At 35.6% G+C, this 17,395-nt stretch overlaps 1 protein-coding gene and 1 long non-coding RNA gene across 2 annotated transcripts; one reads left to right on the top strand and one right to left on the bottom strand.

Annotated features, from left to right (window-relative positions):
- Positions 1-1,620: 1,620 nt before the first annotated feature.
- Positions 1,621-4,186, bottom strand: LOC118439304 (nucleolin 2-like). Its single transcript, XM_035860516.1, has 4 exons — positions 4,069-4,186; positions 2,962-3,967; positions 2,667-2,867; positions 1,621-2,607 (listed from the first exon to the last, which is right to left on the bottom strand). Exons 2-4 carry the CDS (start codon positions 3,785-3,787, stop codon positions 2,330-2,332), a joined length of 1,305 nt encoding a protein of 434 aa, XP_035716409.1. The 5' UTR covers positions 3,788-3,967; positions 4,069-4,186; the 3' UTR covers positions 1,621-2,329.
- A 1,753-nt stretch (positions 4,187-5,939) lies between these two features.
- Positions 5,940-6,684, top strand: LOC118439309. The gene is made up of 2 exons (XR_004837345.1): positions 5,940-6,037; positions 6,120-6,684. It is a non-coding gene; the product is annotated as an uncharacterized LOC118439309 (long non-coding RNA).
- The last annotated feature ends 10,711 nt before the right edge of the window (positions 6,685-17,395 follow it).

Raw genomic sequence — 17,395 nt, 5'->3', positions numbered from 1 at the left:
GAGGATTGGGAAAAACTTTCATGGGTGAAAACTTGTATGGGTGAGAACTCGTATGGGTGAGAATTTACATACGGTGAAAACTTACGGGCGAAAATTTCTGGGCGAGAACTTACGGGCGAAAACTTGTGGGTGAGAACTTGCATAGTACCATTGAGACATCGTCCTCACAACCGTCCTGTTTTACTAGTATATCGTTACCGATCGTGGTTGCGCTATGTTTGAGCATCTAAAGCATAATTTGTCCTGAAATTTCCCTCAACAGCACAAAAACAAAAACTTGTGTAATGTACAAAATGTAACATTGTGTCAATTTCGAACATGATTTGGAATAATCAAAATCATGTCATCGTAAAGTTGTATGTATAAGGAATTCAAAACCGGACCCTTTTCTGAAAACCGGTTTTCGGTTTTTCCGGTTTTCCGCCCACTAAAACCGGTGAAAAACCGGTTTTTCACCGTTTTTCAAAAATAATATTTTGTGCACTAGACGGGTAGAAAAGTTAAGTATGTGGGTATCGTAGGTTTAAAAGCCCTAACCTTTAGAACAATGGCCCGACGGAAAGATTCACGAAAAACGTCAAACTAATTAAAAAGTATATCTTCTCTAATTATTTGAGGAAATAAATATGCTAACTTAATGGATTATCTATTAACGTAATATGAAGATGCCAATTAATTATAAATATGTAACGAAAGCCTAGTTTTATTCTAAAATTATTGGAAAGCACTATCTACTTCGATATGTAATCCAGAAGAAAATACTACATTCGTAGGAAAAGAAATAAAAAAGACCAGTGTGTCATCTTTAAGATTTTACTCATTTGTAAGGTTGCGAATTTTTAGCGAATGCCTACACGAAGAACCTTATTGTAATTTTTGCACTGGATTTTTATCTGAGAAATTTGTGTCAATTCAGGGGCAAGATTAGTATTTTCTTAAATGCACAAGTCGAACCGCACATAAAACCATATGTACACATGTATGACTTTTCAAAATACGCATTCATACAATTTTCAGCCAAAACTTAAAGCTGCTAAAATGCTATAAATTCAGGTTTTTTCACGTGTTTCTAGGTTAGAACCACGTTCGAAGTTTATTCGAAAATATAATTTACGCAAATAGAAATTTGAAATTACATAATTTATGAACGAAATACGGAATCGCTTAAAAAGTTAAAGGGGGTAAAAAGCCGTTATCGCAGTTGGATAAGAACCCACGACCACCTGCTAATAATTTTTGTAGTTTTTCAAGTTCATTGCTTTCAATTTTGTTGATTGTTTTTGCAACTTTTTAAATTGTATTAATCCAAAGAAAAAGCAAAATTCTGTTAAAAAATATGAAATAGTTTTTCAAAATAATTGCAGGCCTTAATTTTAAGCATGAATGTTATCGATTTTGTTTAAATAGCGTCAAAATTCGAAAAATAATAGCATTTAGAAATTTAAAATTTTGACGAAAATCCGGTTTTTAGAATTGCAAAAACCGGTTTTTCCGGTTTTAAAAAACCGGTGTTGAATCCCCTATGTATGTACCCTCTTCCAATATGGTAATAAATAAATAAGGGAATGCACTTTCACTTCACGTGATGCACAATTCTTTTCTGCATTGAATGAAATTGCATAAGCTTGAACAAATTTTATTTACATGCCCATAATATTTACTTTGTGTATATTATACAAAGGTTGACGGAAAAATGTCGAATAATTCGAAGGGTGTGGTGCACTATAAATTTTAAGCTGGACAGCTACATAATTCTAAATTTTGATTTAAGTTTAAAGATTGATTGCATTGATTGATTCATATTAATTGTAAAGTTTTATCAAAAATTATTAAATTAGCATAAATAAAATATTAAAGGGTTAAACATTATCATTTTATACATATTTCTATTTTATGTATGAGTATTAATTATTAGCACTTGTGACTTGGTTAAAATCGTAAGCCAGATAAATAACTATCGCAGGTCAGAGCAAGATTGTTTATAATATTTCTACATTTTCTAGCAGGTGACATATATTCCAAACATAAATCATCTCATAATCTCGAAAAATGTCACAATTGTCATTATAATAATTTCAAAATAATTTCAGTGGGATAGTCCAAGCGCATTTATGTATAACTAGTTAGTGAAGGCATATTAATTGAGCTGGTATTTAAGTGATGTACATAATTGACTAGAATATTTTCATACTAATCTTGACTAGATTTTTTTTTGCATTAATTGGCTCTAAAATTGACTAGAATCTTTTTGCATTAATTGACTCTGAAATTGACTAGAGTATTGCATTAATTGGCCCAAAGATTATATCAAATTGGCTTATCGAGTCGCTTAAAGGAAACCCAACTGGTCCAAAACATGACTTGACGATGGTTTAACGTCAACATCAACTGGGGGGATGACGCTACCAATTCCAGGTGTCGAGGGGACATTAGACGACGGAATTAATATCCGTGACGCATTTCCAGGAGCAGAATGAATTTGACGACTTGTGCTGGGCACCTCAGCGTCGCCGAGTGGAGGAGAATAATGCCCTCCAGCTGTGTGGGGTCGAGAGGGGGAGGAGTCAAGTGGGTTGACGTCACCAAATCTCCGAGGGGAAATTACTCCTGAAATTATGTGGCGTGGTTATATAATCAATTTTTTATGAGCTAATTGATGTACAAACCTTGATCGGTTGGTTGGGGGTCAATCTCTGCAACAGAATTTGATGCCGTGGTTGGAATGGAATTATTGTCCCTGTCCAAGTTGCTTTCTTCAGCATCCGCTGATGTGCAAGTTTCTCCTGCGGTCACTGCTGCAGATTCTTGTCCATCGTCTTTCTGGTCTGGTGCTTGTCCAGGAACAGAAGCAGAGGAGCAGCCAGGCTCTGTATTTTCATATGCAAATCAAGTATGCAAAATTATCACTAGTTTTGTAATACCGCGTGAAAAAATATAAGCTTAAGATTTAAGATTTAAGACCTTGTGTGTCCATTGAATCAGTTTCATCGGTGCATGGGTACATCATTTGTGGGACTGGTGTCACACTGTCCACTACAGCGGCACTTTCTCCATCATCAGTTGGTAGGCTGCTTTCTCCGACGCCTGACCCTCCCTTTTCCCCTTCCGATCCTACCGTAAAAATGGGGGCCATGGCGAAATGCTTCAGTGTGCTCATGGCGTCTTCCATGGCACTCGTTGGTCTGAATGGGTCCTCCGGATCGATCTCAAACTTGCCTGATGATCGAAATAGGGAGCGAAATTTCCTCATGAATCCGTCACCTTCCTGTTGTTTCCTCCGTCGGAGTGGTGGTGGGGATGAGCTTGTGCGTGGAAAGACATGGTCCGGATGTGTCAAACCAGGACAAAATATGGGCTCATCATCGTCCGAATCGTCATCTGATACAGTTTCTTCCTCTTCCGGTTGCTTTACTTGTTCCTCCGGTTGTTCTGGTGGTGGTGGTGGTTTAATCTCAGGCTGGTCGGTCACATTATCGGGTGCATTTTCTTCCTCCTCTGGTTGCTTATCTTCCTCGTCCGGTTGTGGTGGTGTTAGTGGCGGCGGTGGTGGTTCAATTTCAGGCTCCTCATTATCAGGTGCATTTCCCTCCGCCTGTTCCTGTGGATTTGGAGCTTGTTCGATTGCTTCATTCGCATTGCCATTGTTGTTGTTGTCGTCATTATCTTTGTCATCATCATTCCTGGTCATGTAGGCCCAAAGAAGAGCGATCAAACTGCAAATGAGATCCAGAGTAGCTTCCCCGACGCGAGCCCCATCAATGGCGGAAATGCCGCTGGTCAATCCCATCGTGCCACCGATGAGGGCTTATCAGAAATATAATTATGAATTAATTTCTCATACAATTTTTTGTACAATAAATTAAACTTGCCTATGATGTCGGTCCATTCATATTTGTCTTGTTTCTCCATCACCAACATTTGATGAACGTTGAAACCAATTTGCACACGCGAGGTGTAAGGAGCATTTCTGCAAAATAGGAAAGATTTTCTAGGTATTTACACATCTTCAACGTATTTATTTTTATTTGATATCCTATTTTGCACAGTTTGGGAGACATTAATTTTTACCCTGTCATTTCCTTCACGATTGCCGGAGCTGTTTTTTCGTCGTACGGAACGGAAATGATGGACGCAACTTTGTACGCGATGTGGGAGCAACCTGGTAAACATTTGGGGCAATTGACGCCGTCATCTATGTAAATATGCATAAAATTAAATTATTTTAATACTTAACAATTAATATTAATTAATCAAGTCAAGCACTCTACTTTGTATCTTTGCTGCACAAATAGTGTCGTCCAATGTAGTGCACAATTTTCGCCCAGGCTTATCTGCATTAATAATGTGATTTTTTAAATGCACGACTATTATGATTCGGGATTAGCTCACTTGATAGTCCAGCCAGGCTACAGTTGCATTTTTTAAAGATTGCCTCTGATTTGCATTCCTTGATACAATTTTCTTGGGTGTGGAATTGATAAAAATCTGGAGGATTTTTATCCGGCTTTGCCAAAATACAGTCACGGTCCCCCTTGAGATAAGATAAAAACGAAAATATTATAATTGCTAACATTATTTAAGCAAGTAAATAAAATACACGATCCAATTTCTTGATGTCTTTCTCAGAAATAGTAATCACGGCTTCAAGGATGATTTTCACGTCATGATTCAGGAGAATTTTGACCCCTCCGGTGTCAGCGTTCAGCTCGTCATAGATCGATGTAATTCCAAGGATATATGCAAGCCCGTCGTTTTGTGGGCATACCGTATTTTTCAAATCAAACTGGGCGACAAATCCAAATCCAAAACGGGGTCCAGCATACTTTTGTGTTAGCGGAATCTTATCTTGATAAGGATGTGCTTGCTCTTTGCATGCCGAAGTTCGATTGGATGGGGTGCGAAGGTTTAGATCACTGTGCTTGTTTAGATACAATTCCGACTCGGACTGGTTGCAAACTTTCTCATCGGCGAGAAGTGTTTTGATGGTATCGTGCCTGAATATTATGTCCATTAATTAGGATAATTATTATTTACTTTAAATACAGTCTATTTAATCAACATGTCATGCATTTTCTCACGTACTTTCCCGATATTGAAGAAGCCATTCGATTAAATGCACAAGCAGCCCCAGTGTCAGTAATGATTAATCGGTGATAGCATCGTTACAATCAATTCGTTTTGAACCCCAAACGCAAGCTTTGATGATTCCATTATCGCCGGTGCATGATGGGATTGCCTAGGAAGAAATGGTTGTGGTTGAGAATTTCTCAAAACAATTGGTGCGACAAAAGAGAGATAAATTACCTGCTTCAGTTTTGGTATCAATTTGGTTTTGATGAAGGTTTTGTTTGGAGAATTCTCATCATATTCAAAAATATCAGCATGCCGAAGGTTGGGAATAATGTTTTTTTGCATTGCTGGATTCGCTTTCGTTGTTCCATATTATTTCAGGATCCAATGGATTGCAAATGTGATTGACCGTGTAAAGGAGAGCAGTTGTTTCTTCCTTTTGCCATTCAATATCATCCGAATCTTTAGCTGAACCAAGGGCAGCGTCATAATGAAGTCTATTATAAAAGAAATACTTATTTTCTTTCCACGCGTGATGTGTGTGTTTTATATAAAAGAGTTTCGCACATCTTTAATTCTTCAATTTTTGTGGCAATAAAATTGCTCCGTTTGTAGATTTGAATTTCTGGGTAAGTGACTCTGTCCACGGGGAGAGTAGTTTCGTCGAATACAAGGACGGTAGGATTTTCGGTGAGCTTTCCATACAATTGTACAGACCATTGAACGCCACTGACAAACAAGGCCAATGTCAAGGCCAACCAAGCAATTCTGAAATTAATAGCGTGTAAAAAATGTAATTGTGTAGACCATTGTTACTTTGCTGTAAATACATCACATCCAGCCAGTATTATAACAAGATTCATATTGCACACATTTCTAAACTTGTTGAATGAGCAAGAGTTTGACTATTCAAAAAATGTATAAGCTCATAGTTTTTGTAACCATTTTAAACTGCATATTTTGCATGGTAAGTAAATTAGTAGTTGTTTTACTGTGCACATACTGTATATTGTACTGTATATTGTCTCAAAAGGAAGATTCAATTTCAGGGAAATGGGGAGTGTATCTGTCCGAATCGAAATCTTGCCAAACCATTCCTCATGTGTGGCCATGAAATTAAGAAGTTTTACCCTCACACGTCTTGCGGAATGCAGGTCGTTTATGAGTGCGAGGAAAATAGGACTAATCTTGACCACAAATGCGAAACCAGAGAAGCTTTCTGTGGAGTAGACCCTTACGATTATTGCGCGTCATATGGCAAAGATTCACCAAATTGTATCAGGCATAAAAGAGTCCGAGCATGTTTTAACTTTGGTAATAAAAGAGAAACTTATAACAAGTTCATGCAGCAAATGAAATCTTCTGATTTCTACTGAATCGCAAAAAATTTGTTTACTGTGTTCAAACCTGTGTAATATCGCTGATGATCTGACAGTGGAACATGACAGAAAAATGGTAATTGTTGTAACAAAATAAAAATCGAAAGTACTAAATTTGAAAGTAGTATTAGTTAATCGTCAAATGTCAACCCTTAATTAAATTATGATCAATGTCAAATTGCACAAACAATTAAGTTATTACTCTGCTGTAAATAAACTAAATCTAGGCCCACAAGTCATTTACGTGTATTTTGAAATCGTTTTGTTTTAATATTCATATATTATTATGCATCGTCGTGTGACAATCTTCTTTCCAATTTTATATACATAATCTTAAATAAATTACTTTGGAAGCACAATTATAAATTTGTTAATCTATGTTAAAACATCTCGTATCAGTCATGTGACATGCACCAACCAACGCCACCCCATAACACGCTTCTAGCGAATCGACGCTCGTCCTTATTAATTGACATCTTACAATTAGTTTAATGAAAATCAGGATAGCTATTTGGAACCAGTCATACGTATCGTATTCATGAAATTAGTTATTAAACATTGCTCCTCATAATACTGGATACATGTCTTTGCCTACGGGGCTGATTGAATATGACATAAAACACGTAAGTATTTTGGAAATCGAAGGATTCTTATTATGAGAATGGATTAATTTTCAAAAATGTGGGTGTGAATTCCACCAATGCAATTAGATATGCATCAATTCATATTTGCCAGTTTATGAATAAACCATTCTAACATTGATAGCGTGTAATAAATATAATTGCACAAACCATTGTTACTATACTTTGCTGTAAATATGTATACGAAATGTAGCCAGTATTGTAATAAGATTCACAAGATTTTGACTTTTCAAGGAATGTGGAAGCTCATAGTTTTTGCAACCATTTTAAACTTCATATTTTGCATGGTAAGTAAATTAATAATTATTTTACATCTGGTCTCAAATGGAACATTCAATTTCAGGGGAATGAGGGGTGTATCTGTCCCAAGACGTATAGAAATCTTCCCAAGCCATTCTTCATGTGTGGCTATGAAATTAAGAAGCTTTACCCTCATGCATCTTGCGGAATGGAGGTCGTTTATCTGTGCGAGGAAAGCGGGACTACACTTAACCACGCATGTGAAACCAGAGAAGCTTACTGTGGAATAAACCCTGACGATGCTTGTTTGTTATATTGGAAAAATTCACCAGAATGTAACAAACATAAAAAGTTTCGAGCTTGTTGGGACTTTGGGACGAAAAGAGAAAATTATAATAGTTCCCTGCAACAAATGAAATCCTATGATTTCTATTAAATTATAGGATTATAAATAGGAGAAATATTTACTGTACTCAAATCTGTATATATAATACGTTATATGTAATATCACGGATCATCTGACAGTGGAACATGAGAGCAAAATAGTAAATTAAATTGTTATAAGAAATTAAAAATCAGAAATACAAAGTTATTATTCATTACTCGTCAAATGTCAACGCATAATTAAATTATGATAAATGTCAAATAGCAAAACAATTATTACTCAAATAAGCGAAATCTAGCCTTTACATCTATGAATCTAGCCGAACAAATGATTTACATACAGTTATTCTTAAACCGTGGTGTTTTAATATTTATATGAATTATAGTGTGATAAGCCACATTTCAATTTTATATAATCTTAAAAATTACTCTATGAAAGAAAAATTATAATTTTTTACCCTAGAAAAAATAAATGGGGCAATTAGAATGAAAGCCTGCACCTTGAATAAACAAGAATATCGCTGAATAAATAGGTGGGGAAAGCATTAAGTGTGTATCATAACACAAAGTGTGAAATTTCATAAAGTCTGAAGTATCATAACAAAAAAATTTTCATAATGAAAAGGATGTATCATAACATCAAGGCTAACCGAGCAATTTGGAAATTAATAACGCGTAAAATTGAATTGTCCAATTGTTACTTTGCTATTTATCAATGAAATCTAGGCATACAAACGATTTAAATATTTTAAAATGTGTTCAACGAACAAAAGAATTTTGACCTGTGCAGCAATGTGTAAGCTCGTAATCTTTCTAGCCATTTTGCACTTCATATTTTGTGTGGTAAGTTGATAATTACAAAACTATGTGTCTTGTTATAATACAAATAGTCCTTTCAGGGAGATGAGGGATGCATCTGTCCCAAATCATATGGCAAATTAAGAAATTCATACCCAACGTTCGGAACAACATTTATGATGTGTGGCTATGAAATTAAGAAGTTCTACCCTCACACAACCTGTGGAATGGACAACGCTTATCGTTGTACACACAATAGAACTGTACTCGCAAAAACATGTGACATCAGAGTAGAGTACTGTGGGATTGGACCAATAGTTAAAGGAAATCCCTTTCATGGTACGGACCCATGCGTTAACTCAAAAGACTCGCAACAATGTATTAATCACAAAGTACTTCGGTTGTGTTTTGATTTCGACTCAGAAAGTTACAATAGTTCAATGCATCAAATCCAGTCCCCTGACTTTATGTATTTTTTTTTAATTCCGATATTATTTGACTTAATTGCATTGGGCATATATCGTAAATCAATCACATCACAATTTTGTCCAGTAATAAACATTACTTTCCGGAATAAATCTTATACATTTTACAATTAATTAAATAAATATGGCCTGGATATAATTAAGTACATAACATGCGTTGAATAAATAAGAATATCATTAATTATAATGCGAAAAGCATTGCCGAGGCGAGGCGTAACAACATGAAACCAACGACACTCCATTGCATGCAGACTTGAGCTTCTGTCGATTCGACCCTCTGATTGATTGATAATTTAAATGACAAACGCGATAGTTATTTACAGGTAGTTGTACTGCGACATAATAATTCGCGTATCATACAATACAAATGCAAAACGAGTACAAAAATCAAGCCTACCAAGCAATTCTGAAATTAATGACGTATAAAATTTTAATTCCCCATTGTTACTCAGCCACAAATAAATGACATCTTAGCCATTCACAAGTTTCAGATTGTAGTGTAATCATTACAAAAATCTGTTGAATGAACCAGACAATTTTTGTCCTGTACAGTTATGTTCAAGTTCACAATTTTTCTAATTATTTTACACTGCGTGTTTTGCGTGGTAAGTTGATAATGGTACTGCCTGTATTGTAGAAACTAAAAATAGCAATTTCAGGGGGATGAGGGATGCATCTGTCCCAAATCGTATGGAAAATTTGGGAAAATTTCATACCCAACTATTGGAACAACGTTTACGATGTGTGGCTATGAGATTAAGAAATTCTACCCTAACACAACCTGTGGAATGGACAGCTCTTATCGCTGTGTAGGGAACAAACCCATACTTTCAAAGGTTTGTAGTAAAACCAAAGAAACTTACTGCGGGATGTCACCAATATTGGATGGAAATCAAATGCACCCGGACCCATGCATGAAATCCAACCACTCGGAAAGGTGTCTCGGTCACAAAATATATCGTGGATGCATTAACATCGACAGATTGGGGGAATATTACCCGAGTTCAATGCAACAGATCCAGTCCCCCGATTTTATGTAATTTTACAAATTGGCGACATTATTTGAATGTATATTTATGCATCCACCAACCACATCTCAATTTTTATAGTAACAAAACTTATGGAAGAAATTTTGTACATTTTACAACGAATTAAAAATAAATATGCGGCATGTGTATAATTAAATGTAACGGGGAAAGCATTGCAGAGGTGTAAATAGTAACATGCAACCAACGCCACCCCATCGCACGCAAACTGCGAACCGACGCTCGTCCTCACATTGATTGACATCTTATTAGCTAAATGATAATCGCAATAGGTATTTGCAACCAGTCGTACATTAATATGTACCGCAGTATGAAATCAATTATTGAACATTGCCCCTCATAATACTGTATAAATTTGGGTGTGAATTCCACCAATGCATCAATTCACATATGCAAGTTTATGAATAAACCATTCTAAAATTAATAGCGTGTAATGAATATAATTGCGCAAACCATTGTTACTTTGCTGTAAATATGTAGCCTTTGGGGTGTTTCATTGTATGAAATAAATAAATAAAAAATAAATGTGTACGAAATTTAGCCAGTATTGTAATAATATTCACATTTCTAAACTGTTGAATGAACAAGATTTTGACTTTTCAAGGAATGTGGAAATTCATAGGTTTTGCAACCATTTTAAGCATCATATTTTGCATGGTAAGTAAATTAATAGTCGTTTTACTCATCTTGCCTTAAATAGGACATTTAATTTCAGGGGAATGAGGAGTGTATCTGTTCCAGGATCAGGACGTATGGAAACCTTCCCAAACCTGTCAGCATGTGTGGCTATGAAATTAAGAAGTTTTACCCTCACACGTCTTGCGGAATGGAATCCGCTTATCGGTGCGAGGAAAAGAAGACTGTACTTCGAATGCAGTGTGAAACCAGAGAAGCTTATTGCGGAATGGACCCTGAAGATGCTTGTTTGTTGTATGGCAAAGATTCGCCAGATTGTATCGCGCATAAAAAGGCCGACATTGTTGGGACTTTGACACGCAAAGAGCAAATTATAACAGTTCCATGCAACAACTGAAACGCTATGGTTTTTACTGAATCACACAACGTATTTAACTCTAATCACCTTGTATAATAGGTTAGATTATCTGACAGTGGAACATAAAAGCAAAATAGTAAATTACATTGTTTTAAGAAAGTCAGCGTACGATTTTATTATTCGTTTATTAGTCAAATGTCAATCCATAATTGAATTATGACCATTTTCGAATGCAAAAATTATTACCTGCTGTAAATAAGTGAAATCTAACCACACAAATGATTTACATATGTGTATTCATGAACTGTGTTGTTTTAATAATTTTTTTTTTCATTGTAGGGTGACAATCCTCATTCCAATTTTATATAATCATTATGAAAGTAAAATTAGAATTTTTTAATCTAGGAAAAATAAATGCGACAATTAAAATAAAAGTCTGTACCTTGAATAAACAAAAATATGTTTGAATAGATGGGGAAAGCATTAAGAAAAGTGTCTCAACGTCAAGGCCAACTAAACAATTCTGAAATTAATAACGTGTAAAATTTAACTGCTCAATTCCCCATTATTTTTTTGCTGTATGAATGAAATCTAGACATACATACGAGCTGCACATTGTATAAGTGTTGTTCGATGAACAAAATAATTCTGACCTCTGCAGCAATGCTCAAGCTAGTAATTTTTCTAGCGAGTTTACAGTTCCTGTTTTGCGTGGTAAGTTGATAATTAGCATTTATTTGGCTTGTTATAATTACAAATATTCCTTTCAGAGGGATGAGGGATGCATCTGTCCCAAGTCGTATGGAAAATTTGGAAGAATTTCATACCCAGCGTGTCATACAATACAAATGCAAAACGAGTACAAAAATCAAGCCTACCGAGCAATTCTGAAATTAATGACGTTTAAAATTTTAATTTCCCATTGTTACTCAGTCACAAATAAACGACATCTAGCCATTCACAAGTTTCAGATTATAGTGTAATCATTAAAAAAATCTGTTGAATGAACCAGACAATTTTTGTCCTGTACAGTTATGTTCAAGTTCACAATTTTTCTAATTATTTTACACTGCGTGTTTTGCGTGGTAAGTTGATAATGGTACTGCATGTATTGTAGAAACTAAAAATAAAAATTTCAGTGGGATGGGGGATGTATCTGTCCCAGTACGTATAGAAATCTTCCCAAACCATTTGCCATGTGCGGCTATGAAATTAAGAAGATTTACCCTCACGCGTCTTGCGGAATGGAATACGTTTATCGGTGCGAGGAAAATCGTACAAAACTCCTAAGTAGATGTGAAACCAAAGAAGCATACTGTGGAATGAACCCTGACGATTTTTGTTTATTGTATCCCAACAATCCGACAGAATGTGTCAATCATAAAAGACTCCGAACATGTTGGAACTTTGGCACGAAAAGAGCAGATTACAATAAATAAGTCCATGCAGCAAATGAAAACCTATGGTTTCTACTAAATCGCACAATATGTACTTACTATATGCAAAGCTAACCTTATGTAACATCACTGATTATTTGACAGTTGACAGCAAAATAACTAATTTTAGATATATTTTAATATTCATATATTATTATGCATTGCCGTGTAATAATCCTCATTCCAATTTTACATGATCTTAAAACTACTTTATGAAAGGTAACTTCTAATTTTTTAACCTATGAAAAATAAATGTGATATCTAAATACAATTAGAATGAAAGTCTACGCCTTGAATAGACAATAATATCACTGATTATAATGGGGAAAGCATTGCATGCAGAGGCGAAAGGAGCAACATGAAACCTACACCGCATTGCATGCAAACTTAATCTTCTGTTGAACCGACTCTCTGATTGATTGATATCTAATTAAATGATAATCTAGAAAGCTAAAATTTACAGTACCGCAAAAATAAAAAAATCCGCGTGTCAAAGCTAACCAGGCAATCCTGAAATTACTGACGTGTAAAAATTTAATTCCCCATTGTTACTCTGCCACAAGTGAATGAAATCTGGCCATACACACATTTTAAACTGTTGAATGAACAAAACAATTTGTCATTTATGATGTGCAAGGTCATAATTTATCTAACCATTTTGCACTGCATATTGTGCCTGGTAAGTTGATAATCATTATGCTATGCCTTGTTAAAACTATAAATAAGTAGTCATTTCAGGGGGACGAGGGATGCATCTGCCCCAAATCGTATGGAAAATACTCAAAAATTGTACATCCAGTTCATGGATCAAAAATTATGATGTGTGGCTACGAAATTAAGAAATTCTACCCTGACACAACCTGTGGAATGGACACCTCCTATCGCTGTTTAGAAAATCAAACTATACTTTCAAAGATTTGTGACACCAGCAAAACTTACTGTGGGATACAACCAATATTGATTGGAAATCAAATGCATCCGGATCCATGCGTGAAACCTGAAGACTCGGCCAACTGTATCAAACACAAATTACTTCGTTCAAGTATTAATAAAGACAGGCTGGGAAAATATTACAAGAGTTCAATGCAACAGATCGAGTCGCCCGACTTTATGTAATTTGATAATTTATTAACGATAATATTAACTCATTATTATGCAATGTAGTTTGACAGTCCTCGAGTTTCAATTTTATATACGTACATACTAAAAAATACTAGATTTTTATAATCTTAAAAATACTAGATTTTTAGAATCTTAAAAATTACTTGATGCAAGCAAACGTACAAGTTTATTAACCTTTGAAAAGGTGATCTGTAAATACAATTAGAATGAAAGTCTACACCTTGAATAAACAAAAATATCGTTGAATAGATGGGGAAAGCATTTAGAAAAGTATATCAACGTCAAGGCCAACCAAGCAATTCTGAAATTAATAGCGTGTAAAATTTAACTGCTCAATTCCCCATAATGTATTTGCTGTATGAATGAAATCTAGGCATACATACAAGCTGCACATTTTATAACTGTTGTTCAATGAACAAAATAAGTTGGACCTGTGCAGCAATGCTTAAGCTCGTAATTTTTCTGGCGAGTTTACAGTTCATATTTTGCGTGGTAAGTTGATAATTAGCATTTATTTGTCTTGTTATAATTACAAATATTCCTTACAGAGGGATGAGGGATGCATCTGTCCCAAGTCGTATGGAAAATTTGGAAAAATTTCATACCCAAAGTATGGAACAACATTTATGATGTGTGGCTATGAAATTAAGAAGTTCTACCCCCACACAACCTGCGGAATGGAAAAAGCGTATCGCTGTACAGACAATAAAACCTTGCTCATAGAAACGTGTACCTTTAGAGTAGCTTACTGTGGGATCGAACCAATAGTTAAAGGAAATCCCTTTCATGGAACGGACCCGTGCGTGAATTTAACCGATTCGAAACCATGTACAAGACACAAATTACTTCGTGCTTGTTTTGATTCCAACCCAGCAAGTTACAACAGTTCAATGCAACAGATCCAGTCCTCTGACTTTATGTAATTTAACAAATTGGCAATATTATTTGACTTATTTGCATTGCGTATATGTATTGAATAAACAAGAACATCATTGATTAAAACGGGGAAAGCATTGCAGAGGCGTAAGTAGCAACATGAAACCAACAGCACTCCATTGCATGCAGACTTAAGCTTCTGCCGATTCGACCCTCTGATTGATTGATATCTAATTTAAATGATTAACGTGATAGTTATTTACAGGTAGTTGTACCACGGGACAAAAATCCGCGTGTTATACAATACAAATGCTAAACAAATACAAAAATCAAGCCAACCAAGAAACTATGAAATTAATGACCTATACAATTTTAATCTCCCATTGTAACTCAGCCACAAATAAATGACATCTAGCCATTCACAGAATTCATATTATAGTGTAATCATTGCAAAAATCGGTTGAATGAACCGGACAATTTTTGTCCTGTACAGTTATGTTCAAGTTCACAATTTTTCTAATTATTTTACACTGTGTGTGTTGCGTGGTAAGTTGATAATGGTACTGCCTGTCTTGTACAAACTAAAATAGCAATTTCAGGGGGATGAGGGATGCATCTGTCCCCAATCGTATGGGAAGTTTGGGAAGGTTCCAGCTTTTGGAACAACATTTATGATGTGTGGCTATGAGATTAAGAAGTTCTACCCTCACACAACCTGCGAAATGGAGAACGCTTATCGCTGTATAAACAACAAAACCTTGCTCATAGAAACGTGCGACACCATTGATTCTTACTGTGGGATGGCACCTATATTAGGGTGTCCCAACTTTGTAAAAAAATCGCTTTTTTCGCTCACGATTTTTTCGCTCTTTTTGTAAACCGCACTGCGCATGCGATTCCGATCTTTTTTCCGCTTTTTCTGCTCAAAAATAAAATCTACTTTAAGATGATTTTTTCGCTCTTTTTACTACTTTGAGTGAAAAATCAGTCTCTCAGAGACATGTTTAAGGGGACATCGCCCGATTTTGATGCCCTATGGAATATATTGCAATATCAGGTGAGTGTATGAAAAGTGAGGGAGGATTTTATTCCATTGCCCCACCTGCGCCCGCCACACCCCCTGAAAAGCATTGCAACCACTAAAACTACCGCATTCAAACCTTTGCCAAAAATCCTATTTTCATCCCATTTTGGTAATTTTTGGATTTACATGATCTTAGATAGTTGTTTTATCATATCCAACATGAAGCAAATTTAAATTTTAAAAGAAACTCGAAAGTTTCCTGACCAGCCATTCTCTGCTCCTGAGTATTCAAGCGATAAAAAATCGGGACAGTCAAGTATTGAGCGAAAAAAGCGGATTTCAGATTTTTTAGCTTTTCGCTTTTTCAGATCTTTTTTACAAACTTGGGAGACCCTATTGATTGGAGATAAAGCACACTCGGACCCATGCATCCCGCCAACCCTTGGGAAACGTGCCTCAGCCACAAAATTTTTCGGGGATGCATGAACACCGACTACAAAGGAAGAAATTACAAGAGTTCAATGCAACAGATCCAGTCGCCCGACTTTATGTAATTTTACAAATTGGCGATATTATTTTAATGTGTATTTTTGCATCCACCAGCCACCAGTTTTTTACAGTAACAAAAAAACTTACTTTATGGAAGAATGTTATACATTTTAAAATGAATTAAAAATAAATATGCATGTGTATAATTAAGTGAAAGTCTACACAAGAATATCATTTATTATATCTTTAATGGGGAAAGCATTGCAGAAACGCAGAGGTGTAAATAGCAACATGCAACCAACCAACGCCACCCCATCGCACGCAAACTTAAGTTCCTGCCGAACCGACGCTCATCCTCAGATTGATTGACATCTTTGCTAAATGATATTCGCGATAGGCATGTATTTACAACCAGTCGTACATTAATATGTACCGCAACATGGAGATGTATTCATGAAATTAATTGTTGAACATTGCTCATCATATTCAATACTGCATAAATGTATGTGTGTATGCAACTGGCTGAATATGACAAAATAACAAACGCGTACATATGTGCATATATTACATTTATGTGCATTTGATATGGCTTTATAAATTTGTAAATCCTGCTTTGAAATGTACTCGCCTACGACGATTGGATTTTGGATAAATGTGAAATGCATATACATGATGATTACGGAAATGGATTGATTTTCAATAATGTGGGTGTGAATTCACCAATGCAATTAGTCACACATAAGTTTGTGAATACCATTCTACATGGTTCTTATGTAGCATCATATGAAGTAACGCTTAATTATGCAAATGTTCTAAATTTCAATTGTTATTTTTAACGACTTCCTTAATTGCATTCTAAAAAAAAAAGTTACAGCTATGTAATGTCCGAAAATTTTGCGTACCTTCTGAGTGGATGTATGTTAGGTCTCATGGCATCCTTGATTCCAGGGATTTTAGATCCTCGGAGGAATTGAACCCCTGTCGAGTTCTGGTCCGGCTGAAGGCCCGAAAACCACGCCCATCCTGCCTTGATTTTGACCCAGTTGCGATAGCAGAGGACCAAGATGAAGATTAAGGTGCATGTTATGATGATGGACGAGACAGCAATTGCAAATATTGGTAATACGGCCAATAATGATGGTGGGTTGTGGGTGACCTCCCTCTTCGGCATTTTGTAACGTCGAGGGGGGCAACTTTTCTCAAATTAGGACTTGGAAATTCTATGTCGTAGATTAAAGTGAATATCGGTTGGATAAAAATAAAAAGTTGGTTTCAGATTGGAGAAAGTTGGCAAATGTTATGCAGGGATTGTCACATTTTTCAGGGTGGTATTTTCCAAAATTTTAATTTCAATGAAGGTTATTTATAAGGGCTTTTGATTCAATAAGAGCAGATTAGTTAATTTTGAAAT

This window comes from Folsomia candida, unplaced genomic scaffold (assembly GCF_002217175.1).
Source record: "Folsomia candida strain VU population unplaced genomic scaffold, ASM221717v1 Fcan01_Sc033, whole genome shotgun sequence".
In the NCBI taxonomy this organism is placed as follows: Eukaryota; Metazoa; Arthropoda; class Collembola; order Entomobryomorpha; family Isotomidae; genus Folsomia; species Folsomia candida.
The sequence above is the reverse complement of the archived record's forward strand: the minus strand, read 5'-3'. Positions and strand labels throughout refer to the sequence as shown.

Coding starts and splice junctions, on each gene's coding strand:
- LOC118439304 (XM_035860516.1), bottom strand. CDS start 3,787: ATGGGATTGACCAGCGGCATTTCCGCCATTGATGGGGCTCGCGTCGGG. Junction 2,868..2,961: donor TGATTCAATGGACACACAAG/GTCTTAAATCTT, acceptor ATGAAAATACAG/AGCCTGGCTGCTCCTCTGCT. Junction 2,608..2,666: donor CCCCCAACCAACCGATCAAG/GTTTGTACATCA, acceptor ACATAATTTCAG/GAGTAATTTCCCCTCGGAGA.